We start from the raw sequence: 27,472 nt of genomic DNA on the forward strand, positions 1-27,472 counted from the left end.
TATAGGAAATATGTCATCAGAGGAGGTAATGTTTCTCAGCATTTGGAACAAATCAGAAAAATAATAGGCTAATATGCTTTCTGATTGTATGATGACATAACTTTCAAATCGAATGTTGATGTGCATTTTTTCCTGAATATCCATTTCTTCACATGAAGAAAAGGCTTTAAAGCAAAGCTAGTATTTTTATTACATTCCCTGACACTACCATAAATTTACTAGTCCATTAATTTATTATTAAACATAAGACATATTCCTTTTTTTTTTCTCTCCATATCCTAGAAAAACAAGAAAGTCAGATTGTAATTACCATCACAGCTCAACTGCAAGGAAGACACATGACCAGGGAGTCCTATTCCTAGTAAAAGCTTGATTACACAATAAAGAGTAGAGAAGGGAATCTGTACACAAAGAAAGAGTCCTGTGCAAAACCAGAACAGAAGCAGTTAGCTGTATTTCTCAACACATATGGTTCTTTTTCATAAGAAAAGTGTATTGTAAGTGCATATGCAGACTTGCTGCTAAACAACTGATTATTTCGTTACCTAATCAAAACTTCTGTAAAAGATTATAAGGAAAGCTTTAGATTTCATTATTTTCCAATCTGAAGATACTGCAGACCTTGAATACCTTGTGCTCTGGTATAAAAAGGGGTTCCAATTTCTGAAAGTGAATCAATTACAGGAGAGACAAGAAATATAGTAAATAAAATAATGAAGATCAGTAATTCTTATCTTACAGTTTTCAAGGTAATCTAGTGGGACAGAAGACTTTCACAGCAGTTTTATACTGTTTTCACTCTATTAAAGAACTAAGTACTCAAACAGTAAGAATATCTTCTTGGATACACAATGCTTTTCACAGTATCTCATCAGGAAACAACTATTATCAAGTGTAGGCAACCCCTTTCAAGAGTGACTTTTGAAACTCTGTGTAGCATGTACATTATTCCACAACTGTCTCATAGAGGCCCTGGACTTAACTGGGATACTGTGACATCTAAATAAATAATATACTAGATGAAGGTTGCAGTGGAGGTTTGGCTGTCACTTCTCATAAATTACTTACCACAGTCAGTACCCTACACTGAGGGCACATTCAGTATCCAAAATTAGCTTCTCAGATTTCCTATTCATATGCTCCTAGAACTGAGGGTTTTTCTGAACGAGAGGTGGAGCTCTCACTGCACCAACAGAGGAGGAATGAGAAGAAATATTGTTTTGAACCTGGCATGGACATGGTGCTCATTAAACGTGGTATGCTCCTTTAGTCTCATCTTCTTTCAATTCCTGAAAGTATCCAAGCCTGACTGTTGTGCTCCAAATACTTTAAAAAAAAAAAAAAAAAAAAAAAAAAAAACCCAAAACCCTACAACATTTATTGGTTTATGAAATGCAAAATTTATAACACAATATATAGGTTGAAATAATATTTTAAAAAGGTTGTTCACATGAAGAGAGTATTCTCCTCTAGCTGCAAGACTTACCATCTTGACACCTCAGAATAAGTTTATTGACAGACTACATACAGTTCTCCTTTCATTTTCTATTAAAAATACAATGCCACTTTCAAAGGGAATAGCAACACTTCTGTTTTATCTTTAAAATCCCCTCACACAATGCTCTCCAAAATGCTATTTTACTCATCCCCAAACCACAAAAATTTCAGGCTTACAGAAAACGAAAAGTTGATACAACTCCTCTTATAATTCCTGTGAACACAAAAAAAATAATGGTGACTGGTAGCAAGTGTATTCAGAAGAGCGTGGCTTGAAAGCCTCCATTAGCCCACTTCCATGGTGCATACCTAAACCAAGTATTTCCACTGCACCCAAATGCAGCACTGAAGTTATCCCACCAAGCACTCTGCACAGAAGCACCTCTTAGGTATCATATGGTGAAATTCCAAGATAACTTAATAAATGCCATAACAATAATAATATTCTATTATCTAATAATCCATTAAACCTGGAATTAATTACATCAGGTGCTAAAAAATTCAGAGACCAATTAAAATTGGATTGCAGTAAGAAAAAGGGAGAAATCTATTACATCTTCCCTCATGTTGCATTTTAAAGCCTGATGCATTCTCACTCCTGGCTAATGAAGAATGTGCATATGTTTAAGACTATATTTGTGGACAAGATTTTACAATTATCATGACTTGCTATCTGGAAACACCATTAGGAATAGCTAAACATGAATCCTCTGATGAAACAATTCCACTGATATTATTACATTACTAACAAAACTTTATCTCCAGTACCTCCCAAAGATACAATGGAATTCAAATATATCTTTATTGTGATGCATGTCTGAATGCCCTGCTACCTCCAGTCTTTCTCAAAATATAAATCCCTCATTAAAACTGAAAACTAGTAGATACTGGGAGATGAATGGGTAATGGATACTTTGCAGTTGTAGTGTACTGATAGAATGTGTCCACTTTTGCTCTTTCAGGTGGAAAATTGATAGAAGTAATCATGCCGCTGCTTCTCTACTCAGCTGTCGACCCTCCCATCACAAATCAAGCAAAAGGTATTTCCTGCTCAGAGTAATTCTTACATGGCCCTTTCCAGTAAGATTCCATTATTGTGAATCAGGGGCCTTCAAGCAACTGCCCAGCAATTGGAGATCACTGGAGCTATGTCTCCATCTTATCCATCCTCAGCTCCATCTGATCACTGTGTACAAATTCAGCCAGTTTTCACCTTGGTTTTACCTTTTCCTAGTTTCTGCCTTAGCTGCCATCTTGTGTACCGCAAAATTCTTTGTGTCTTCAAGTTCCCACTGCATACTAAGTCATCAGTTTCATATCACTGAGAAAGTCAATCAAACAGGAAAGCTGGAAAGCTGACTGGAGGAAAGAAATTTAAAGATCACTGCTGACAAACGCACAAGTTACTCACAAAAAAAAAAAAAAAAAAAAAAAAAAAAAAAAAAAAAAAAGGAGTATTTTTAGTTACAGCAATCTGGCTTAAATTACAAAGTCTAGTTCCTTCTCTAGCACATGCACCTTCATTGGAACATCAAACCTACCAAAACCAATGATCAAAACAGCATTTTTCTGACATCTGACAGTATCACAGACATCTGCCAAATTATCTTTCATTGTCTTCACCATCCCTGCAGGAGAGAAATGCATCTGTACAGACCCACTCTGACTCTCTTGTAGAGAAACCAAAACATTTAAAAACCCTCTATGAAGAGACACTAAGACTGTAAAAAACTCCAATTAGATCTAATAATCAAATACTTCTGTTTAACTTCCTTGAACTTGGAGTAACTAGTCTGTCACTGATTTCAACAGTATTTGTGACACAAAGCTAATACATGGTGAACTTACAAAAGCCCAACACATAAGCAAGTAGACTTCACACAGGCAGATTTCATACTCAAGGCACTCAAAATATGTTCAGATTTTTTAAAAGTACCAGGTTTGCACAGTCTAGAAAAGAGAAAGGGCTAGAACAGTAATACCTTGAAATCTTTTTACATAAACTTATAATTACTCCCTCCATACTTTGTAATTAAAAAACTTAAAAATATTACTCCTTTGTAACTTGCTATTGAGACTTATTTTAGATTTTCACTAAGAACTACAAAAAACTTCCATTTTTGACTCTATGTACACTTATTTTAACAGCAAAGAATGCTAAAACACATAAAATATACCAAACTTTACATCCCTGTGGTTTTATACTTCCATTAATAGAAGTACATCCTTGAAATTAAGGTGCTGCTTCTTTGGAGGCAAAGCCAATGGACTTTCAAAAACCCCACATTATTTTATGATCCTAAATGTCAGATCTTCCTTCTACATTTTCAACTCCAGGAGCAATTTGGAGAGTAGTATTGGAAGTGTTAATTAAAAATGCAGTAAGCACTTGTGTCAGTCAAGTATGCCCTCTGCTCTACAACACATTTAAATGTGTCACCTTGACCTGCAATATACCACTGTAAAATTTTTTTGGTCAATATAAATCAAATGTATACTAATTTATTCAGTAAGTTTCCTGGGATCTGAATCAACATTAGAAATCTAACTAGTATTTATTATTCTGTTATTGACAAAGGGAGCATATTTAAATGACAACAAGAACACGTGAGTGTCATGTCGAAGTTGAATTGTTCTCTAGGGACATCCTTAGTAAGCGCCTACATTTAAAGGTCATTCACTGCCAAATTATGAACAACTGTTGCATTTATTAGCACAGGCTCAATAGCTTAGAAGCTAGTGTCATCAATTCAAACTGACAATGAAATTTAATTGTCCAGCAAGAAAACTGACATTTCCCATATTCTAAGTTTCATCATTCTATGCATATTCCAAACAGAACTGGAACAAGTGCAAGTTTACTTTGGGGTTTTTGTTTGGGGTATTTTTGTGTGGGGGATGAGGAAAAAAGACTTTCAAGATTTTATATCAGAGGAATAGTACTTTAGAAAAGCTGGGCTCCTGAAATAAACACTTTTGAAAGAATTGTGTTTCCCATTTACTTTACTGACAGACACCAAGCTCAAGCATTGCCTAATACAATTTTCCCTAATTTTTCTTTCTAATATTTTATGCCCCTAATATTTTATATCTCTGGTCAAGACCCCCCTTTCTATTTCTTAGCTGAACTGTGGTTTTCACTCTGAAACTAGAGAAATTTCCACTTTCTATGGCAAATCATTTACACCTTCTCTGCAGAACTGATGGGTCTCTGACCATTCCACTTTCCAAGTGCTGCCTAGCCACACCAGGGAAAGGAAGAAAATAATCTGGAACAACAGGCTTAAGCTGAAAACAAAGCAGTAAATTGGTCATGAATTCCCATGAAAGAGAAACATCCCTTTTGTGTCTTTTCTTTCCACGAAGTAAGAACACACAGTAGCAACCTGTATCCAGGGGAACTGGATTCTGTTCTGCTGAAGATAAGGAACCAGAAACCAAGGGATGTCAGGAAAGCATGGTATGGTTGCAATGCAAAGCCTCCATAGAGGGGAACAACTCTTCCCTTCAGCTCTCCCCTCCCTCTCATTTCATACTGGAGGTCACCAGTCACTGTTTCTAGCACAACCATCACCACTCTTCTCAAAAAACTATCCTTGACTGCTGCTTGTCTGCAGCAGCCCTGGCAGTCACAGTGCAGGAGAGACCCTCTGTAACCCACAGGCATGTGACTGGGCTGGTGGGCAGTCAGTACATTCTATCTGCTTCCATCATTCTTTTCTGCTAGTAGTTGCATAATCTCTGATGGTTCCTTATTCCAGCTACTCTAGTCCAACAAAACACTTCAATTTTGAGCAAGTCAGCACTTGTGGGAAAGACAACAGTAAAATAATCTACTGTGTAAAATGCTACCTCAGTGATCATAGAATTGCATAATTGTTTGGGTTGGAAGTAACTTTTAAAGGTCATGTAACAACCCACTCTTTCTGCAATGAGCAGGGACATCTTCATCTAGGGCAGGATGCTGAGAGCCTCATCTAAACTGGCTTTGAATGTTTCCAGGGATGGGCCATTTGAAACCTTTCTGGGCAACCTGTGCAGGGTTTCACTATCCTCACTGTAAAAACTGTTCCTTATGTCTACTCTGAATCTACCCTTCTTTAGTTTAAAAGCACTTTCCTTATTCTGCTGAAAAAGACCTAGTAAAAAGCCTGTCTCTGTCTTTCTTAAAAGCCCTGTTTATTGTACGAAATTGGACCACTGGAGTCCTCTCTTCTCGAGGCTGGACACATAAACTCTCTCAGCCTTTCCTCACTGAAAGAGGAAAGCAGAGATCCACACCTCTGATCCATTTTTTGTGCCCCTTCTCTGGACTGATTCCAACAGTCTTTCTCTTTCTTGTGCTAGGGACCCCAGAGCTGGATGTGGCACACCCCTTCCAGATGGGATCTCAGCAGAGCAGAGCAGAGGGGCAGAATCCCCTCCCTGCCCTGCTGCCCATGATGCTTTGGATGCAGCCCAGGACACGTTTGGCTTCCTGGGCTGTGTGTGCTCTTGGCTGGGTCATGTCCAGGCTCTCATCCAGCAGAACCCCAAGTCCTTCCAGCAGGGCTACTCTCAATGGCTTCATTCCCAGCCTGGACTGGTAACAGGGGTTGTCCAAACTCAGGTGCTCCACCTTGAACTTGGCCTCTTTGAATCTCATTAAAGCCCCACAGACACACTTCTGGAGCTTATCCAGCCCCTCTGGATGGCACCCTGTCTACATGAGCATTATCACACCACTCAGCTTGGTGTCATCTGCAAATCTGCTGAGGGTGCATTCAATCCTTTTGTCTGTGTCATCAATGAAGATATTAAATAACACTGGTCCCAGTTCAGACCCCTGAGGGCACCACTTGCCACTGATGCCTCTGGGCCATTGACCACTCACTACCCCCTGGATGTGAGCATCCAACAAATTCTTGTCCATCTAACAGCTGATCTGCAGACTCCATCTCTCTCCAATTTAGAGAGAAGGGCGTTGTGGGGGACCATGTCAAAGGCCTTACTGAAGCCCAGATAAATGACATCTGTAGCCCTTCCCTCACGCACTGATGTAGCCACTCCATCACAGAATATCAGGCTGGTCAGGCAGGACTCACCCTTTCTGCAGCCATGCTGGCTGCCTCAGATCTTCTCTGTCCTCCATGTGCCTTAGCAGAGCTTCCAGGAGGATCTGTGCCACGATCTTCCCAGGCATGGAGGCAAGTATGACCAATTGGTAGTTTGAAAGGTCCTCCTTTCCATGCACTTTAAAGATAGGTACTCTTTTTTTCCAGTCACCTGTAATTTCACATGACTTTTTAAATATCAAGGAGAGTGGCTTGGCAACTACATCAACCCTCAGAACTCTGGCATGCATCTTGTCAGCATCCAGAGAATTAAGTATGTTCAAGTTCTTCATGACACTTATCATCTCTTAAAACTTACTTCCTCATTCTCTGACTTGCAGTCCATCCACTCGAGAGCTGTGGGAAAAAGAGACTGCAAGTGAAGAAAAAAATTATTTAGTAGCTCAGCTACTTTTCTTGTCCTTTGTTACTAGTTTGTCAGTAGCGTTAATCAGGAGTACACCTTCTTTGACTTTTAAACCAAACTGTTTTAAATGCTAATATTCTAAAGCTGCTGATGAAAACTAACTTGAAGTGAATTGCCTGTATAATTTCATAGCTGGTCCAGAGCAACAGTAAGTTTCCATTAATCTCAGTTTTGCTGGAAGGACATACAGTGTACCCCTTTGAATTTCTGGAACAATATTTATGGAAATTATTCACATAATCACAAATTGGCAATTAGACTGGCAAAAGTCTTCCTCATGAATAGTCCATAAGCCCTTTAATACACAAAGGAAAGTCACAATGTTATTATCAGAACAGTTTTCCGTATCTGGTCCTACAAGCCTGCCTGACCTCGACAAACTTTAGCTACGGTTCCTCATACAGTTTCATGGTCAGCATAAAGTATGATCATGTTTCATATGGGATGCAGAATAGAATCCCCTCACCTGACTAAAATGGCAAAATAATCATGCAGGAAAAACTACCAAAATCTACTGAATTAGAGCAACTTTCAGATCCTTGAGACTGCCTCACCACCAGTAAATGACACAAGACAAAAAATGCTGTAACAATCAACAATGTTGTAACAGAATGTCATCCCTCTCAAGACCATTTTCTTGGAAGCCTCCTAGAATCATATAGTTTCATTTCTCATTTCTTTGAAGCTTACACAGCTTAACATTATGAAATTAAAAAACCCAAATCCTCTAGATAGCAGGAGTCACAGACTCCTCTTCACATTTAAAGAAAGCATTCACTAAAAGCAAATACTAAAATAGACATTAGCTTGAAAAATCCTCTTTGTGTAATATGAACATCTTAGAAATCACTTTGTCATTTCAACTAACCTGCTCAAATAGGATGTGGTGGGATCAGTCTGTGCTATTGTAATCACACTCAATCACATTCAGTCAAAATGTTTTAAAGCCAGGTCCCCAAAATCACAGAGGTATCTTGTAGGGAGTCACTTAAGTTTAAGTAAACTGAAGAGGCAAAAATACTAATGCTGCTACACTCCCACATTAATACAACTGAAGTGGTTTATCTTTTGCAAGGCCTACAAACACTTGCTAAGAGTGAGGACCAAAAAATATACAGCATTAATCATAAGGAAGATGAACTTGCTTTGTGGAACTATGCCTACATGGATTAATCTTCCAGAAGTTCCACAGGGCTCAATTTTTTTTTTTCTAAGCTACTAAATTAATATAATTAATAAAAGAACCAAGCCTTGAATACCCACTTTCAGACAAATACCTTGGGTTTTGGTCCACCTCTCTCCACCCAGGACCATGTGAATATGCTACTGTCCAACAGTTTTGTGGCATTAAAAAACTACTAGGAACAAAAAGAACCTCTAAAAACTGTGCAGACTAACCTGCCTGTTCAAGAAGGGTCAACTATACAGCTGGCTACCCAGGATAGTGGCCAGGCAGGTTTTGAGAACCTGCAAACATGGAGACTTCACAGTCTTCTGGGGAACCTATGCCAGTGCTTGATTACCCTCATGATAACAAACCAGTCTTGTCTTATGTTCAAAGGGCATTCCTTGTGTTCTGATGTTTGCCCACTGCCACCTCTCCTGTCACTGGGCACCAACATGAAGAGTCTGCCTCCCTTATTCTGTCCATTCAGACCATCTGTACACATTGAAGGGATGCCCCTGCCCATTTTCTTCTCCAGGATGAGCAGTTCCAGCTTTCTCAGCCTTTCCACACGTAAGAGATACTCCAGCCCCTTCACCGTGTTTGGCCTTGCAGGGGATCCCGCAGGGCAGAGTGGCGAGGGAGCAGATGCCTCTTCTCCCTCGCTGGTCACACTGCACCAGCCACTGTGGCTGCTGCCCAGCAAAACAGAGCTCGTGTGAGGCAGCAGGTGTCTGGCGGCCTGAGACCATCCCTCAATCCCTCCTGCGCCGAGAGGGGCAGGGCACGGCTGGGCGTAGAAAGGCCGGGTTGGACAAGGAGGGCACCGGGTCGGGGTGTACAGAGCAGGGCTGGCATGGCTCCATAGGACAGTGTTAGTCAGGGCAGTGCTAGAGGGCACGGCGGGGCAAGAGCAGGGCAGAGATGGGGAGAACAGGGCAAGGCTGGCAGAGCTGGCCAGGGCTGGCGGGGCACGGACGGGCTGCGCTGGCCAGGTCAAAGCTGGGCAGGGCAGGTCGGGGCTGGCCCGGGCACGGAGGACAGGACGGCCCCGGCACGCTGATGCCTGTCCGGCGGCCCCGCGCCGCCCCTGCTGGCCGCCGGCACACGGCCACCCCGAGGCGTGGGCGTGCTCCGCCCCGGCGCACCTCACCGTGTATCCCCGCTCCAGCTCGCTCTCCTCGTATCGGAAGGACGGGATGAACACCTCCATACTGGGTCCCCTCAGCGCGGCGGCAGCGCCGCCATCTGCGCGCCGGTCACGTGATGGTCCACCACGTGACAGGGGCGGGGCGGGAGCCTGCTCGGCCCCGCCCCCCGCGGCCCTTCGCGCTGCCGGGACGAGGCGGGAGAAGCTTCCTCTGGAAAAAAACCTGGTTTAAAACATGGATAGAACGGTGCTCGACAGCGTCGGCTTCTGGTTCAGCCAGAGCTGCACATGCGTAGCACACAAACTTCCAAAGAGATGAATTTATCCAGTCCTACGTTCATACCGCAGCTCAAACCTGAATCACAGAATCGTTAGGATTGGAAGGGACCTCTGCCGATTATCCAGACCATGGCAAGGCAGGGCCACCTAGAGCAGGTAACACAGGGACACATCCCGATGGGTTTGGAGAAAGGGAGAGAGGAAGACTCCAGCCCGCCCGGGCAGCCTGTTCCAGTGCTCTGCCACTCTCACTGTAAAGTTCTTCCTCACGCTGAGGTGGAATTTTTTATGTTTTAGTTCATGGCTGTTACTCCTCATCCTATCATTGGGCAATACTGCAAAGAATATGACACCATCCTCTTGGAACCTGCCTCTGAGATATTTATATGCATTGCTGAGATCCTCTGTCTTTCTCCAGACTAAACAGGACGAGCTCCCACAACCTTTCCTCAAAACAGAGATGCTCCAGATCCCTCATCGTCTTTGTGGCCTCTACCAGACCCTCTTCAGCAGTACCTTGTCTTTCTTGCATCAAGACTGGAATTGAACACAACGCTTCAGATGTGGTGTCACTGGCGCTCCCTCCACCTGCTGGCCAGCCTTCCTGATGCACTCCAGGACAGCACTGGCCCTCTCGGCTACAGGGGTACTGCCAGTGGTCAACTTGTGATCCATGAAGATCCCCAGGTGCTTCTCCAGAGAGCTGCTCTCCAGGACATCAGCCCCCAGCCTGTGCCGGTACTTGGGGTTATTCCTCCCCAGGTGCAGGACCCTACATTTGCCCCTACTGAACCTCATACAGTTTCCTACCACTCAACTCTGCAGCCTACCAAGCCCACTGAATGGCAGCACAGCCTTTGGCCATGACTAGGTCAGTCAACAAAAAAATGCAGCACCTTTAGTAGTAGCTGTTGTGAACAGACATGAAATTAAGAAGTAAAAAAATAAGTGGTGCTTAAAAAAGTTGCCTGTGTTGTGTATGTTCCCAAGAAGTCACCTCTTAACTTTGTTACTTAGCAGAGAAAACCATACCAGAGAAGTGTAGATGATTTTTTGCCACTGGAGAAATTAAATGAAACCAAAATACACAGTTGTTTTGACAGCTTAAAGTGTAATAGAGGCAGAAACAGGACGTGTAATATCAAGTGCATTTAGAAGGTCATGCTGTTGGCACAGGCAAATGCTTTGACTTCACACAAATTTGCCAACTCCATGCTTCAAAGCATTTGGAAGGACTACAAAATGTCAACAAACTACCACTGTATTAGATGGTCATATCTTAAAACTCATCTTGTGAATCTGGAGAGTCTCAGGCAGTACCTGAAAGAACCTCACACTCTCACTGATCTTTCAAAGTAGCTACCATGATAAATCCATGACGGTAGAGGGTTTGATCTTCATAAGTAGATACAAGTATGATAACATACCTCAAAAATGGGCAGAAAACAAATTTATCTGATGTCTGTGCTTTATGCTATCAGCTGTTGGAAATTTCTTTTGAAAACTAACTTGTTTCCCTTTAGATTAATAGCACTGGGGAGAATATGACAAGCTCCTTTTATCTCCATCTCTTTATCTCTTTATTTTACTGAAAGGTAAACTTAATATTTTGCTCTAAGCAAAGAACTGTGATCTTGAAGGCTGCAATATGAAGTAGAAATCATTTGACATAAACCAAGATGACTTAAGCAAACTAACACTATTTTACTTCGCTAAAACTAATGCAAAGTAACAAACCAAAATTTTTTAAGAATTACCTGATATCAAAGCCAGATATTCCTCAAGCACCTGTTTCTGCACAACACTGCTCCTGGGTCAGTGTCTTCAACTGCTGACAATGGTGTGGGACAGTCCCTGCACAGCTCTGTGGTAGTAGTAACAAGAACAGTGTTTCCAGCCCCCACGTGCTCTCCACCATGGCCTTTGACTGAAAGGTGTATACAAAATCCCACTACCCCACAAAGCACCCTCTGATAAAGATATTACAATAATCCCAGGGAAAGACTAGCCATATACTAATAGTCTTATCACTGTAGTAAATGTCAACATACTGGGTAATAAGTACCATGCTATCATTACTGTTACTTTCTGGTTAAGATTCCAGTCTTAAGGTGTTCTGTTCTCTTCCCAATAAAAAACAGAGGGATAACTCTTAGGACACCACTTGTGCCATAATGCATTTATGCTGAGATGTCAGTAGAAGAATTCTATAGGAGCACATTTGTGGCTGTTTGCAACCTAATAAGTAATTTTGAAAAGCTACTTTTCTCTTTAATTTCATGTAACTTATTAACAAAAGAAAGTTTTAGACATTAATCTGGTTTCAAATTCAATAGAAAATAATGGAACTTTTGACTGTGCATCAGCCAAGAGGAACAAGGAAGATTACATGGTGAGCTGATTTCAAATACATCAATATGTTTTGGAATGTTAAATACTTAATTTACACAATATATCATCATTAGTTGGCTAATCTTTAAAGTTACATCTGAAGAAAAAAAAAAAAGGATTTCTCCCCATGGCTGGCTGGCCAAGGATTAACTTTCTGTCTAATACACTGAGGATCAAAAATTTAAGAAACATTAGTTCACAGAATGCTATCAAAATGTGTTCAAAACCATCCTGGTCTTTGAAAGCTAACTGCACAGATGTTACAATGCTTCCCACAAAAACCAAAACAAGCTGAATATACTTCAAAGGTAGCTTGACTTGAACTGGCATCATGTGTATTAAATTTATATAAGTAATCCTAAAAGCAAAACTGTAAAGTGGTTGAAGTCTACTGGTAACAGTGACATAGACTGTCTTCAAATTTATCTGTTGAGCAAACTCTCAAGGAAGTACTCTAGGAAGTGTTGGTCTTCAGTGCTGGGTGTTGTTGCAGGTATTAATATCTTGGGTTACCCAATTTTTCTTGCCCTTCCATTTCCACTGCGTATTTCTTTAACTTTAGTCTGCACATGAATATCCTTATAGGACAGGTCTGCCTATGCTGCTTTGTATACTTTTCTTTCTTAATAACAGAAAAAAAATATTTTGATTATTCTATACTCCTCCCCTTGGTTAATAATTTCCTCATTGATCTGGGGTGGGGGAGAGGAAGGGAAGGAATGACTTTACCAGTAGTCAAAAGATTACTAGCAAGTCACTACCATTGCAATTACTACCATCGATTCAACTATAGAAGAAAAGAATTTTTTAAAAAAGGAATAATTGTCATAGCAGGTAATAAGTAACATTCTGAACAACCTGAAAATTCAGCTTCTAATCTGTTAAAATATTGCCCTATTTTGTCACATGCTTGTAATGGACTCATATTTTGCAAGAAATTAAGATTATTACATAGCCTGCTCTACTCTAAAGTGGGAGGAGAGAAAAAAATATAACCCCAAAGGGTTTCTTCTCCTATCTGTTTTCCTTTAAGACAATCATCTCACTGTACACATCATTTTAGTGGATGTTGGCTGTTCACTTAAATGTACAGGATCTAGCAGCCAGCAACTCATCTCCACAATTTGAGAGAAACTGACATATTTGGGGCATGAACTCCAGAGATGCTGAAACAAACCCCCACCTGAGGCTTTCAGTGGGAAATAACTTAGGAGAGGCAGCAGAAAGAATAATTTATAGGGAAGCAGAATATTCTATTTTAAAAGGGACAGTGAAGAAAGAATTACAGACATATTGTACACTAAACAGCCATTTAAGAAAGAAATAACATCTTCAATTTGAGCCACTGTATGTTGTATATATTTAGTTTAAAAAGGAACATAGACACGATAAATAGAAGAATTTGTTGCAAATACCTGCATTCTATTTTAACCTAAAAGGTAAATTAGAATTCAGTAGTAGCTTGTCTTTCATACAGTATTCCAAATGCAGTTCCTCATTTTGCAAACATTTACTTATTCCTCATGCTAGTAATTCTTCAGTGGTACATTGGCTTTTAGTTTTCATGAAATACACACCTTAATTTAGTATAACATCTACTACTAAGGTCCACAGAGGAAAGAGTTCAGTAATACCTCCACTCACTTGGGTTGAGAAACATCTCCTAATATGGATGTTATTTGCACGAAGAGAGACAGACAGTAACCAAACCTCCAACCTTCAGAATACAGGGGAATATTAGCAAAATAAATTTCCAGATGACAGGGTATTATGAGTTGAAAGGGACCCACAAATATCAAGTCCAACTCTTAAATGAATCACCCATCTGGGACTTGAACCCAGAGCCTTGGCATTATCAGGCAACTGAGCCAATTTCAGGATCATTAACAGCTTCTTGAAACAACACTGAGTTTTATGCTAGCCAAATGTGACAGCTGATATGGATCTTCTGTTCAAGCTAACCTTGTGATGCAACGAAAACCTTAAAATCTTTTGTATTAGCAGCCAACCCTGTGTGACAGTGAACTCCAGAAATGCCATCATCCTTTTGTTCCCCAAAAGACTCCCGGTTTCAAGAAAAAACTTGGCACAACTCATTCTTGTTTTCAGTTGAGTGGTATAGATGGCCACACTAGTCCTTGCTAGCAGACTTTCTCATTCTCTTGTCACAAAGAAAAGAAAACTGATCCATCATTCAAATGAATTCTAACCCTGAGAGAAGCAAAAAGAGATCAAGAGCTAAGAAAGCTGGACAAACCACTTACAGAAAAAAAAGATTGTGAAAAATATGTTCACCCATTTTGACCTCTGCTTGTCCAAACTGAGTCTTTTAGTTCTGAAAATATAATTTTCAGTGTGAGCAGTATATATCTGAAGTTTAATACTGAGCTGTTGCTCATTAGCAGCAAGCAAGCTAACATTACATACATTCTAACACTGAACAGTGTTATGGCTAGATCAGTTTCTTCATCATAAATCTCCTGCATACTTGAGCTCCTCAAAAGGCAGTTTAAAGATCAATTACTGAACAAATACTTCTGCATAAGGTATTATTAGTCTATGGTTTTAGCATTTAACCATTTAAAAATAAGCTTGATTTACACTTGATAAATTTTGGTGGGTTTTTTTCTGTTCCAGTTTCATGAAAGCTCCTGGAAAAAAACCACCTGGGTCAAGAGAGGTATGTAGAGAAACAACAGCAAACACTAATCTTTCAAGTTTACACTAACTTTGTTGTAAAAATAGAGTATGACTTTCCAGTTGAATGTTAAATGGAGGTTTTCATTCTGTTCAGAACTGGTATTATGTGCTTCTTTATATCTGATCCCAAACAATACAAATTCATGGTTTTATCCTTCATGAGAGTCTCATAATTACCTGAAAGCAACAGCTTCTCTGGTTTTTATGTGATTAATATTTGCCTAGAATTTGTTAACAATAGTACCTTCCATTACTACTAATGTATCAACAACCTCAGGATGTCATTAAAATGACAGAACAGCACATCTTACGTTAAACATTTTTCTTAAATACACAATATTAACTGCTTTGATTCCTGCGAAAGGTATAACCAGTCCCTTCAAATGTATTTTCTATTCAAGAAAATCCAAACAGAATCCTGGCTCTTACAACTATCAGGAACTCAGCTGAATTACCCATTTTTCTTCCTCAACTATTACTGAATTACTGCAAGATTTTTTTTTTTTTTTTTTTTATCCTGAGACCACTGACAATTGATACAATGTATCAGTCCAGTAGTACCCCAATATTTAACCATGTAGGTGATTTTAACTCTGCAGAAGCTTTGTAAACACTTGAAGGAGATTTCAGTCTGTTGCCCAAGTATCAGTCTTTTGACCTTATGAGTACTATCACAGTAGACTTTGCCAAGGCAGTGAAAATTTCAAGTGAAAATTTCAAGTGAAAAGAGCACCTATAATAAAAATATTCAGAATTAAAACCCAGAAAAGTTTACAACAGACAATTGTTTGTGGATCTTTAATATGTTCCTCCAGCACTCTTTGCTAAATGTTTGGTTTGCCCTGTATCCATCTTTATTTGTTCTAAATGGTACCCCTAAGAACATCAGAAAGTATCTACAGACACAAGCCCACAGTTTAATGCTTCACAAGGTACATCCCTTTATTATTGCAATCACAAAAACATGATTTTGTACAGGAATGTTTAAGTGAACAATAATCAATGCAATTAAATTTGTTTCATAAAGATCAGGTAAACATACTACAGAACAATGTGTTGTAGAGAACAAAAATATCAGCTTTCTGGCCTTGCAGTGCACATTTTAGTGCAAGTACTAAGAGACAATAGTGTTCAATTCAGCAATGTCTTGCAGAACATCATGCCACAGTCCACTTCAAAGAGGGTCAGGACATGCAGCTTGTTAATAAAATGCTGTGGTATATAAAAAAAGCCACATGTTAATTCATAAAATATATAGTGGTTTATTTGGATGATTTAAAGTGATTTCACTGTGGAATTTAGTTTTATCCAGGACAAACATCCAGAGTGTCTTGTCATTTGGAATATTCTTCTTTTAGGCAATGGCTTTGGCTTCAGGTAGGAATGCCTCCCAGTATTTTATTAGCTTGAAGAGAAGGGAAAATCACTCATTAAGTACTAAATATTGGAAAACACAATGCATACCTACCTCCTCGTGCAGTAAACCTGGCTCCACAAGGCTAAGTAAGAACATAGGTACTTATTTTATTAGTATTTTTATATAGTGCAAGAAAAAACACAAGTAATAAATACACAAATCTGCTCATTGCCATAGATATGTTGCCACATGTTGAATACAATGTTATAGAATACAAATACAGTTTGTTTTTAAAAATCAGTCACTTATTCTTACTGCTAAAGATATTGGGTTCTTTTTTTTTTTTAATTAAACAAAGCTGGAGTGTTGTATTCCTGCCATGAACAGAAGAATGAGCCCAGACTTTTTCTAGTAACAAGGCCTGCTTCTCAAGATACTGAAAACTGTTTTAATGCTTTCCAGTATTCAATAATATTTTGTACTTTTTTAAAAAAAGCAATAAACATTTAAGAATTCAAGTCTCTTCAGTAAGTGCAAGTACATAATGATAATTTACTTCCATCTCTAACTGAAAATACTAATTCAGTTGGAGAAGATGACGAGACCCTCTGCTTGCCCATATCCCTAAGGGAGCTTCTCCATTGCTTCCCTGAATTACAGTTCTGCAAAGGCTGGGAAACTGCAATCATCATGTCATTCACCAATACAGTATAGACTAGTAGCTATTAATGTTTTAGAAACTGCTGTTCTTAAAGCCCATCTTTTTCTAACTAACCTAATATGGAATGTATTATTTTTTAACTTGTACAAAGCTTAAAGTTTATCTTACCTGCTGTTGTGTTTGCACTAACGATTCTAAGTACTCGATAATAACAGTTTTAAAGTCTTTCACTCGTTCCTTCTGTTAATAAATAAATTATGGCATATTAACTTCTTAAAAACTTTACTTGTAATGTTAATATTATCTATAGTAAAAGTGTCATTTACTTGGACAAAATTATACATGCCTCAAATCTTCCCACTTCCTTGCGAATGGTTTTGGAGATCTGTTCAAAATCTTTTTCCCCTTGCTGAACTTTTGTCTCCCACTGGCAAAGAAAGACATAGAGAGGTAAGATTTTGTATTGTCCATTCAGTCTACAGGTATCTGAACTTTTTTAGCCTATTGATAGTCACTTAAGAGCTAAAAGGACCTATTTGATTATTTCGACCTATTTAAAACAAAATCTTACAATAACAATTCCAATGTTATGTTATAGGATGCCATCAGATCAGTTACAACAAAAGTATCTTTAAGGCAATGTTATCAGTAGATAAAATGCAAAAATATCTTAAGAATATTTAACAACATTTAAAATATACTCTTGAGAAAAACAAAATGGATCTCAAAGGCTTAACTTATTATTCTCTTTACAAACTTCATACAAAGAGAGCTAAACCTGTCCAATCAACCTTGGAAGAGTCTCAAACTAGTTGCCCATATTTTCCTAATTCCAGAAGAGATGTGTAAATCTTTATCTCTGCCTCTGGTCAAGTATTTGATTATCGGTATCATATTTCTGTTCTAAATGACTAGCTACTTGAGGATGTGTTTATCTGCTTTCCAAATCCCAAGCTTTCTTTTCACTGGCAACTGTTTTCATAGAAAGCTGGAGCAGAAACACTACTGCAGGTAAGAAGATCTCTAGAGGAAAATTCAGAGGAAGAGATGTTTCTTATGGGATTTTCAATGGGATCCACATTGGGAGCACTGCATTCAGATAACAATATATGACACTAGGATGTTTCTCCTTAGTTTCTGTGAAAAGACATCCAACTAGACAAGAAGAGAAGATCAGCATCTATATTGCCCTGCAACTGCTTTTACACCCCTATTACATTGTTAAATTTAACTTAGTTGTGTAGATAAACTGAGAGCTCAACAGGGGGCTAGCAGTTCTTTGAAATGCAACTGTATCTGTTAATCTCACCATATTAACTGAGAACAAATACATTCAGTTACATTTATCTTCATCAGAAAAAAGCAGCAGAAGGGAAGCAACGTGCTTCAATGTAGCATTTTTCTGCTGGCAATCCAGTGGCGCGGCTTATTCACAAAAGCATTTTGTGATACAGTATCAAGTTTCTACTGTGATAGGAGATAAACACCATCTATGTTCCAATAAACATCTCCATATTTCTATTTTTAGTATATATTCATTCATAGTCCCCTGACTGCCCTTTTAGATATACATTATGAAGCTATTTAGTAAGTCATAATACTATCTTTTTCATGGAAGATCAGCCTGAAGAGTTAGCTAGTAATTGAAATAGTATAAAACATGGCTGAGGAAAAGTAGATTAGGATAGTCCATACCTTCCTACAGAAGGTCCAGAGGTGCCTGAGACTTCTGGGAAAGCTTCTACAGGCCTAATGAATTCAACACTTCAGTTTCATCATGCCCAAATCCCAGGACCTAGATGAATTATCACTGGGCAACAGTTTGCCACTTTATAGTATCTGACAAGGAGGTATTTCTCATTCAATAAGGTATCTTTAGGACTGTCCTTTATCCCTTTAGCCACAAAAAACAACCAAGTCATGGATGATGCTCAAGCTGCTTAGGCTTCCACTTTGCAATTTCTCCGCCAGAGGGTCTACCACTTCAGCAACTCTGAATTTCAGTGCCAGTGAGAACTTCAGATTGGCACATTTCAACTGTGGGTTTACTAAAAACATTCTCTAATTATCCAATAATGCAAGAAAAATAATTCCTTCAGAAAAAAGCAATTACTTTAATATTTGGATTGGGAAAGGATCACTATTTCCCCACTACTACCAGTAATCAGGAGATTCATTGTGCATGGATGGGTGACATCAGGAGAGATAATTAACAAGAATGTGGTCACACAAGAGTAACTGTAGGTTTTCTCAGAAAACAAAGGAAGTTTTTAAGGAAAAGAAAATCCAGTTAATGAGTTATTGCAACACTGTATGTGAAATATACCAAAGGGCAAAAAGAACAAAGGAGCATGTGGTTAGTGACCAATGAGGAAGCCAAACAAAGCAACTGTGTCAAAGAGCTTGGAATCTGCAATAACGTTCTTCCATTATTTAATGGCAGAGCACTAGAGCATACTTAGAATGCATTAGTGTTAAATAATTAAGTTGTCCTACCTCTTCAATTTCCTTAGTGAAGCATGATAGAGAAAGTGCATAAATTATGACACTTCAACATGTTAGATTTTTACTGAAATTACGCCATATATACATGCACATATATATGGGTAGAAAAGCTGCATATTTAAGCAAAACATGGGAATAGTACTCTATTAGATGTCTTTGCTGGATTTACCCAAGTCATCTTAGCTTTCGAAACCAAGAGACATTCCTTTGCATATCCAAGTGAGCTTTAAACAGTTAAAAGCATTAATTTATCCATGTTCCCTCCCTCCAATCTCCCAGACTCTGTAGAGACAGTATTAACTGTCTTACAGATCTTACAATGAGTAAAATTTGCACACATTTAGCGTTTTAAATAAATTCCTTTTAAAAATTTCAGTAAATACGGGAAACAGCAAGTAAGTGGTTTGTAAACAAAAATGGTATAAAGCAGCATTAATGCAGAATGAATGAGCTAATGCAGAAAGACTGACCTCCAAAATAATGTTTGAAAACATTACCTCTTTTATCTCATCTTTAGCTTGCTGTAATTTATCAGGTTTGTTGGCAAGTTGGAGTTTTGCTTCAGCTTCACGTTTTTTTTGTAAAGTGACCTGAGCATCTTGCCACTTCTGCCAGCATTTCATTCGATGGTCAAACACGCCCTGTGAAAACAGACAAACTTATTAAAGTACTGGAATTTTCAGAGCTATATAAATTTCCAGCAGGAAAAAATAATTCTAGGATAAAGCTGGAACAAGCAGTATACTCAAAGAAACCTTGATGTGTCTATCATGTATTGCATTTCACTTGACATCATGCTTGTTCAGTACAGTTCAATACTAAAAACAGGCTATTCAAGAACTCTTTTCAGAGCAGACACTTCAGTGCTCCAAATCATTTTATGCCCCTCATTTTATTAAAGCACTAGAAAAACAACCACTATGAAACGCTCTATTATGCAGACAATTCTTTAAGTGTAGATACTAGCAAACTGTCCATGCATATGAATTAAACATGTTGCTGAAAATGTGTGTATGCTAGCAATGGACTAAGGCAGCAGAAGGACACACATCCAAAAAATAAAGAAAAAAAAGAACAGAAGAAAAGAAAGAAATAAAAAGAAAAAAAACAGAAAAGAAAAAAAAAAGCAAAGAAAAAAAAAAAGCAGACAAAAGGAAGGGAAAAAGGGAGGAAAGAAGGTGGAGGAAAGAACAGAGGGGAGAACAGAGGAACGAAAAGAGGCAAACAAACTAAAAAAGAAAAATATATACTTTCAGCAACCTGGCAAATTCAAAGGTATTTCTGGACATAATTTCAAGATACCTATTCTCATTTCTAAACCTAATCATGCTGTGCAGGATAGCTTACACTTTAAGTGAATATTTTCTTTAACAAGATATAGATGCACAAATTGCATCTCTTTCTTATTTAAAGACATTACCAGCTATCTACCAGATATAGAATACCATATTATGTTCTTCCACACTTACATATGCTTACTGTAACAGCAAGTAATCTGAAATAAACAGGTGCAGTATGCTTAGAGTCAGTAGAGTACAGTATCCCCAAATACTGTACACAATTAGTTGTGTTCAAAGTAGATTTTCATTTTCTCTGGATCTTACCGCTCCATTCACATTTTCAATCACAGCCATTTTTATTGTTGGAATAACTTAAGAATGCTTTCACTTTACTCTGCTGGAACATCAGGCAAAAACTTAATTGCGTTACATGAGCAAATGCACACATTCATTTACGCTAAACCTTTAAGTTGAGGAATGGTACTTCAAACACTAAATCAGTATTTTACCTAATAGTACTCACTTTTACTGCAGCAATCAGACGAATGTAATCACCAAGCAGTTCTGAGAACACATAGAAATCAGCAAAAGCTTGCTCTTGATGCAACTGATCTATCTTCTCCTCAACCTCTGCAAGCTGAGACAAAGCTCTAGATAGGGCAGTGTGGTCCTCTGAGTTACCTAACATGGCAGCACTTTTAGCAAAGGCCGCGGTGTTGGCTGAAAGCTCTGAAACACAGGAGTAATGTTCAGCATGATTTAGTTAATTTATTATATTACTCTGCAGTATAAATCAGAGGAGCAGAGGTTTAACTTCACCAACTGAACACAACCTAAAGATCATGGTAAGATACACAAGGACATCACAATGAAAACCACACTTAGGAGAAAGACTTCTGTGCAAAACAACTCTCAACCAGTAAATGCTTTGCCAAGTCTATTAATGTCATGCTTACAGAAAAAGACATGAAAAAAAGTCACTTCAGTATTATCCAATTGCCTACTTCAGAGAAAAAGCAAACCCACAAAACAAAAGCCAAGTCACCTACAGAGTAAATTTTCAGAACAATTTTAACAGGCTTATAGCACATTTTTTCCATTTAGTTCAGCACAGGAAAAAACCCAACCTCTTCACAAAATCACCACTCCCATGAGTGGAATTTATTTCTGTTGGGCTGTTTTATTGACTTTAAGTAACTTTTATGTGTGCATACTGTAATGTATTGTCACATTCTGATATTCCTTAAAGCAAAAAAACCCCAACCAAATCTCACATATCAGCATCTGTGAAGTTTTGAGCTAATTTATTAACAAATACTGGTGCAATTGTCCTAAATCCCATGTAAGTAATCCTGTACAAAGTTTAGTTCCATGACCTTCGAACAAACGTTTGGTCCAAATTACTTCAGATTAGTCTGCAACTTTGCTGCTCCCACAGAACCATCACAACACCAGAAGTGATTGCAGAAGGAAGCTGTCTTCAGATATTTAAACCTTTACAATTTAAACACAACTCTTAGAAAAAAAAACAATGAACCAACAGTTATTAAAACCTGTAAAATGTCAAATCAACTGTAAATAAAGATTTCCATTTTCCATTACTTCTTAAATACTCCTTAGCCTTGAGGATAAGTGGCTAAAATATTTTTACTGCAAAGGTAATTCTTGATTAGAATTATGAGAAAGCAGATTATGACATTTTCTTTTGGAAATGCTCAAAGGTGACACCATATTTTAGCATAATACAATATTGTCAGAAAGCACTTCTTCTACATGGTCTTCTTGAGCTACAAAATCAAAATTGTTATTTGTTTGCGGTTTAGTTTGGTTTTGTTTTTATTATGTTTGGTTTTTTAATAATCTGACGGAAATCCATTTCTGACAAAGAGTAGCACAGCTTATTACAGTATAAACTTACAGGCTTTGGTTATATCTAAAATAAGCAAACAAAAAGCTGAAATCCCGTGACTACTTATCTTCCCAGAAAAGTTTACCTTAACAGTAATTGAGGGTATATCATTATGCAGACTAAATTAAGAATAAGAAATTCCTGTGCAAGCAGTTGACTAAGTTAACAGTGCAATACTGAACCAAAAGATGTTTAAATGGATTTATGCAGCCACTTTCTGGTCAGAAAGAAATTACTCTTGCCATAAGACCTAAAGATAAATTTATGGATGTAGTAGAATCACTCGCTAGGTGTGAAACTGCAAGGAAAAAAAATATGTTAGGTCATTATAGCGACTCTAGGAATGACAGATACTCTGGTTTAATTTAAAACTAAAGGTATACAAATTAAAGGTGTACAAAAATACTAGAGCAATTTTAAATGGAAATTAAAACACACTGTGTAACTATTTTATTTAAGAGTTCTGATATGCAGAGCTCTTGTTTCATCACCATTTCCTAAGGTTCATGTAAAAGTAAAGTTACCTTTTCTGTGGCAGACTAATGCTTCAACACTGGCATGAAGCTTCCTAAGTTGCTGATCCAGATTCTCGAATTGTTGCTGTTTTTCTTCAAACCACTGACAAAAGATGAAGGAGTCAAACATTACAAATTAGATTACCAACAACATTTCTGGTTCTAAAGAAGCAAATTATCCAGGTACTTCCAGGGTGGTCAACTGATACAGCTAAGAATTCAAGCCAATAAGGAAATTAATAACCCATTTTCTACTTCTACAGCTTTAAAATGCAATTGTTGAGGCTCATTAATTCATCTCATTATTCAAGCCAAAAAATCAGCTCTTACTGCATCCGATTCATTCATCTTGATTGTCATTTTGTTGACAGCGTCGGCAGCCTTGTTCACCATCCTCAATATTCCTGCTCCACTCAGAGCCTGGGTGTTAACTGCTCTCGGCAGCTGGAATTGAATGACAAATAAGGGCAAAGGGACTGGTTAAAAGAATGGAGGTTTAACTGCGCACAAGGGGGAAAGCAAAGGACATAGTGTTTTCTTTACTCCTGTGTGTTTCAATATAGTGGAATCTAATTTCTCAAATTTACTACTTCTACATTCTCAAGAGAAAAACTTAAAAATATAGACTATTTACTTTTCTTATACATCTTTACATTTAAATGGAACAAACAAACCACTTGTCCAAAGCTGTTATGAACTAGCCAAATGTCCTTAAATGGCCACCTATATGCTACAATGAACAAATTGCCACTACAGGAACAGAAAAGCTTGGATTTACAACAGATTAGACATAGGAAATTCTGGTACACGTTTAATTGTAATGCAGGACATGCACTGCATGCTGACAAGAAAAGGTTGATGACTTTTTGCTTTTTAATGTAAGGCTATAAATGTATCTCAAGTATCAAGAGAACATGTTATATGCTTAGGTACTGAGAAAACCTCAGAGTTAAAGTAACGAATTTTTAATTTAATTGATACTATTATTCAGGCTAGAGTGAATATGCTACACAAGGTGGTCCCTTAGTTAGACCATTTACCCTTCATGTGATGTTTTGTCTGTCAGCAGCATTGACAAACCCACTGTAAGTTATCTATTGATGCTTTTGTCAGCAGGGAGGCCTCTCTGACTTATTAGTATAACTAAGATACTGACACTAGCCAAGACACAGTTCTGTATTAGAGTGAAACCACTATGGACATTCATAGAGAGATATTATGTATTTTAACAATATATTTGATATTGTGAAAGGTACCAGATTAATAGTACAGGTGACTGAAATTCTTATTCACAAAATACCTTGCCAGGCCAGCAGCACTGCCAGTATTTTCACATTATCCTACGAATACACCTCAAGCTGAACTCCTAGAGGCAAGAGAGCTGCTTCCAAGCCAGTTTAATTTTAGATCTTACTTAGCAATCTGTACCATCAGAACTGAAAATATCAACTGCTTGAGAAGTCACTATACAGCAAATAGCTTTTTGTCATTGCCACTATGAGTTTTACCAGAGCCTGAGGCACATCATACCTAAGTAGCCTCCACCATTCCAATCCATGAAGGGTATGTTCCAATTGGATTTCATATTAATTTAGGGGACTAGGTCTCAATACAAAGTGAATATATTGCTTGGTAGGTTACCATATGTAGAAATAAGTAAGAGAAGTTAAAATATAAATACCTCAGAACTTTCCAAGAATTGTCTCAAATCTGGATCCTGTAGCAAGGTTGGGTGCTTTACTGTTCGTTGTAGATACCTATGATTTTAAAAATTAAAATATCAGCTAACAGAATATATTTAATGTGCCTGACTAACATACTGCAGTGCCATGCACTCCATACCACAACATAACACATTAAAGGTTGGGTAGTGTTTCACACCACAGTTTGTTTATACCAGAAACTCCTTAAAGTGGGGCTTGTCAAATCTAGTGGTAAAATAATATACTTCTTATTTTAAACAGCTGAGTGAAGACCTACTCCTTTATTAACCAGACAGAAAAAAATGAGCTTGTTTCAACATTTTTGTACAGTGCTGTGGATAGCCTTTTTGTTACTTCTGGTTGATTTATTTTAGAATTATAAAAAATCTTGGGACGTGAATTGATTATGGTCTAGGCATAAACTATTTATATGCTGGATAAACTAGTCTTCAATCCATTTAGTTCTAAAAAAGTCACACACGCACAAGTAAAATTCAGTGCAACTCTTTTTTTTTCCCCTCTGCACTTCTACTTAGACCTCCAGTGTAATTTTTTATCCACCCACCATTATGTATAACCAGCAGATCCTTATTTATTTTTTCCTGGAGAAGGTAAGGATTGCAGTAAAACTATTTTACATATTAGACTGCTCAACCTTTTTCCTTGTTCCACACTCTGTATGAAGTACAAGTTAAGGCTAACGTAGGACTATACTAGGGATAGGGCCCTTCCGTGAAAAAGATCCTTTTGAACAGTATCAGCTGTATACCAGAGCTGGGTGACAGAGATCCCGTATCTCTTATGCCAAAATTCAGCAAGTGACATCAATGTCATCAATGCACATCATCATAAGCCCGTTTTGCTTACAAGTGATTCAAGATCTCTTTACCCACCTTCCTTCCACCCAACAGCTGATTTGCTATGGAACAAATACAATGTTAACAGTGTCTTAATTCCTTCAACCCAAAATGTCTACAGAAGCTAGTAATAGTAGTTTTATTTACTGAACCTCTGCAATCTTTGTTTTAAGTCCAAAACAAGTTAGTTATAACTATTTTTGTGAATAGTACTACTCTTCCTGCTATTAATAGGAATTATTCAATTTCTACACAAAAATTTGAGTTGTATAGTCTACCAGGATTCATTTAAGTACAGATCACCAGCATTGTGATTACAAAACCAATATAGAGTACTACAAGTAATTCTTACCTAAATAAATTTTAGTTAATACATACATTACCTTTCTAGAGCTGCTCTTCTTTTCTCTACAAACTCAGTAGATGAAGAATCTTCTTTGCCTACTTTAACCTTGGTCATGCCTTGAAGGAAACAGCATCATATTGATTTTATTTTATCAGAGATGAATCATTAACATAATAGATGTGATTAGAATATAAGGCTCACCTAAGTTTACATATTTAAATCAAATTACAATGAAAAACACTACACAGGAACATAAAACCAACATTGCATGCTGCACGGTTTTGTGGAAGTAGCTCTATGAAATACTCAGTTTCCTGTAACATATTAATTGTGACTGATAGATAAGTAAAACTATGTGAATCTGCATTTATGAAAACAATCTAAATGCTGATCAGAGTCTTACTGGCAACTCATGTCCAGAAAAAGAAAACAGTTAGCCATATAAAGCAGAATACAAATATGTTCTCAGGTTTAAGTCTATTCACTGGTAAGCCTATTACCATTATTTTAATTCTACTATTTTTTAAGTTCTAAAACTAATAGTTTTTTAATTAAATAACACAAACTAACAAGTTCTGAAAATTCTGAACTGAACTGCATGGAGAACAAAATCAGCAGAATAAAATGTATGCAGCTTTACAGTGCTTCCTCTGACAAGAGTGGCAACCATCTATTGATGTATGCACAGGAAACAGCTTCAACATCAGCAATAGAAGAATTGTAAAACGGTCAGACTGAAATCATTATTTTTCATGCTAAAGATCTAAGTTCAGAGTTTAGCAATCTGAGTCACATCAAACTGGAAACACTGGACATCAATAATTATTCTTGTTTCCTAAAAAACAGGAAAGGTATTTTATTATACAGTCCAGACATCTGATTTCTAACTGTAGTATATTTCTTACCTGTTACTTTTGTGCCTCTTCAGCTAAAAGTTATGAGATTCTGACTATGTATTCACTGATCTGTCAGGTCAACAGTTCCCTAAGTTCTTCACCCGATCTCCCTTCTGGACTTAAAAGTTTCATGCAGTAAAACTGTTTCATACAGTCTCCCAGGAGGAGACAAGCAGCAAAGCCTTATGGGAACAAGAAGAAACCCTTAACCTCTCACTGAAGCCTTAGTTTTTCCCTCCTCTGCAACATGATGAAAATAAAATCTGATAAAGGCTTTTTACGAAAAGCATTCTACACAGCGTAATGTAACCAAACCCATAAATTTGTCAGTAAAATTGAGTATGTCTTCAAACAGAAGGATTAAAGTATTCAAAGGAAGTTGAGGTAATTCACATGCCTCATCTTTATAATTATTATAGTAATACGTTACAGTATTACTATATGATAATATTTTACTGCAGAAAGAAGGAAATCCTGTGGCTTAATACAAAAGAGCCTTCATAGTTGAACTTTGAACAGAAGTTCACAGAGAAAAACTGAATACACAAAACCAATGCAAATGATCCACATGAGTAATTCCTACTCTGCAATAATGAGTTATTTCTAAATATCTTGCCAGATTTCTTTCTCCACTAATATAAGCCCATTTAAATGTAAGTGCAAAAACTGTTTCTGTAGACCAAGCACTCCTCTAACCCTCCAGAGGAAAAGATCCATACATAACAGATAATTTTCTTTAAA

General features: G+C 37.8%; 2 protein-coding genes across 5 annotated transcripts in view; both read right to left on the reverse strand.

Annotated features, from left to right (window-relative positions):
* SNX24 (sorting nexin 24) overlaps positions 1 to 9,439 on the reverse strand; it is an 89,595-nt gene extending 80,156 nt beyond the window's left edge. Inside the window, exon 1 of one of the 2 annotated variants that reach the window (XM_066338983.1) lies at positions 9,336 to 9,439. In XM_066338983.1, the coding sequence (XP_066195080.1) occupies positions 9,336 to 9,395 (60 nt within the window). In that variant the 5' untranslated portion in view covers positions 9,396 to 9,439. The remainder of the gene's footprint in view (positions 1 to 9,335) is intronic. The other variant, XM_066338984.1, reaches the window with a different exon arrangement.
* A 6,179-nt stretch (positions 9,440 to 15,618) lies between these two features.
* Positions 15,619 to 27,472, reverse strand: part of SNX2 (sorting nexin 2) — a 30,613-nt gene continuing 18,759 nt past the window's right edge. Inside the window, exons 7-15 of one of the 3 annotated variants that reach the window (XM_066339215.1) lie at positions 25,873 to 25,951; positions 24,611 to 24,686; positions 23,260 to 23,373; positions 22,939 to 23,032; positions 21,029 to 21,234; positions 19,723 to 19,866; positions 17,067 to 17,147; positions 16,889 to 16,960; positions 15,619 to 16,107 (exon numbers count right to left, since the gene is read on the reverse strand). In XM_066339215.1, coding sequence (XP_066195312.1) covers positions 16,057 to 16,107; positions 16,889 to 16,960; positions 17,067 to 17,147; positions 19,723 to 19,866; positions 21,029 to 21,234; positions 22,939 to 23,032; positions 23,260 to 23,373; positions 24,611 to 24,686; positions 25,873 to 25,951 — 917 coding nt within the window. In that variant the 3' untranslated portion in view covers positions 15,619 to 16,056. The remainder of the gene's footprint in view (positions 16,108 to 16,888; positions 16,961 to 17,066; positions 17,148 to 19,722; positions 19,867 to 21,028; positions 21,235 to 22,938; positions 23,033 to 23,259; positions 23,374 to 24,610; positions 24,687 to 25,872; positions 25,952 to 27,472) is intronic. The other 2 variants (XM_066339216.1, XM_066339217.1) reach the window with 2 other exon arrangements.

Source organism: Sylvia atricapilla, chromosome Z (assembly GCF_009819655.1).
Source record: "Sylvia atricapilla isolate bSylAtr1 chromosome Z, bSylAtr1.pri, whole genome shotgun sequence".
Taxonomy (NCBI): domain Eukaryota; kingdom Metazoa; phylum Chordata; class Aves; order Passeriformes; family Sylviidae; genus Sylvia; species Sylvia atricapilla.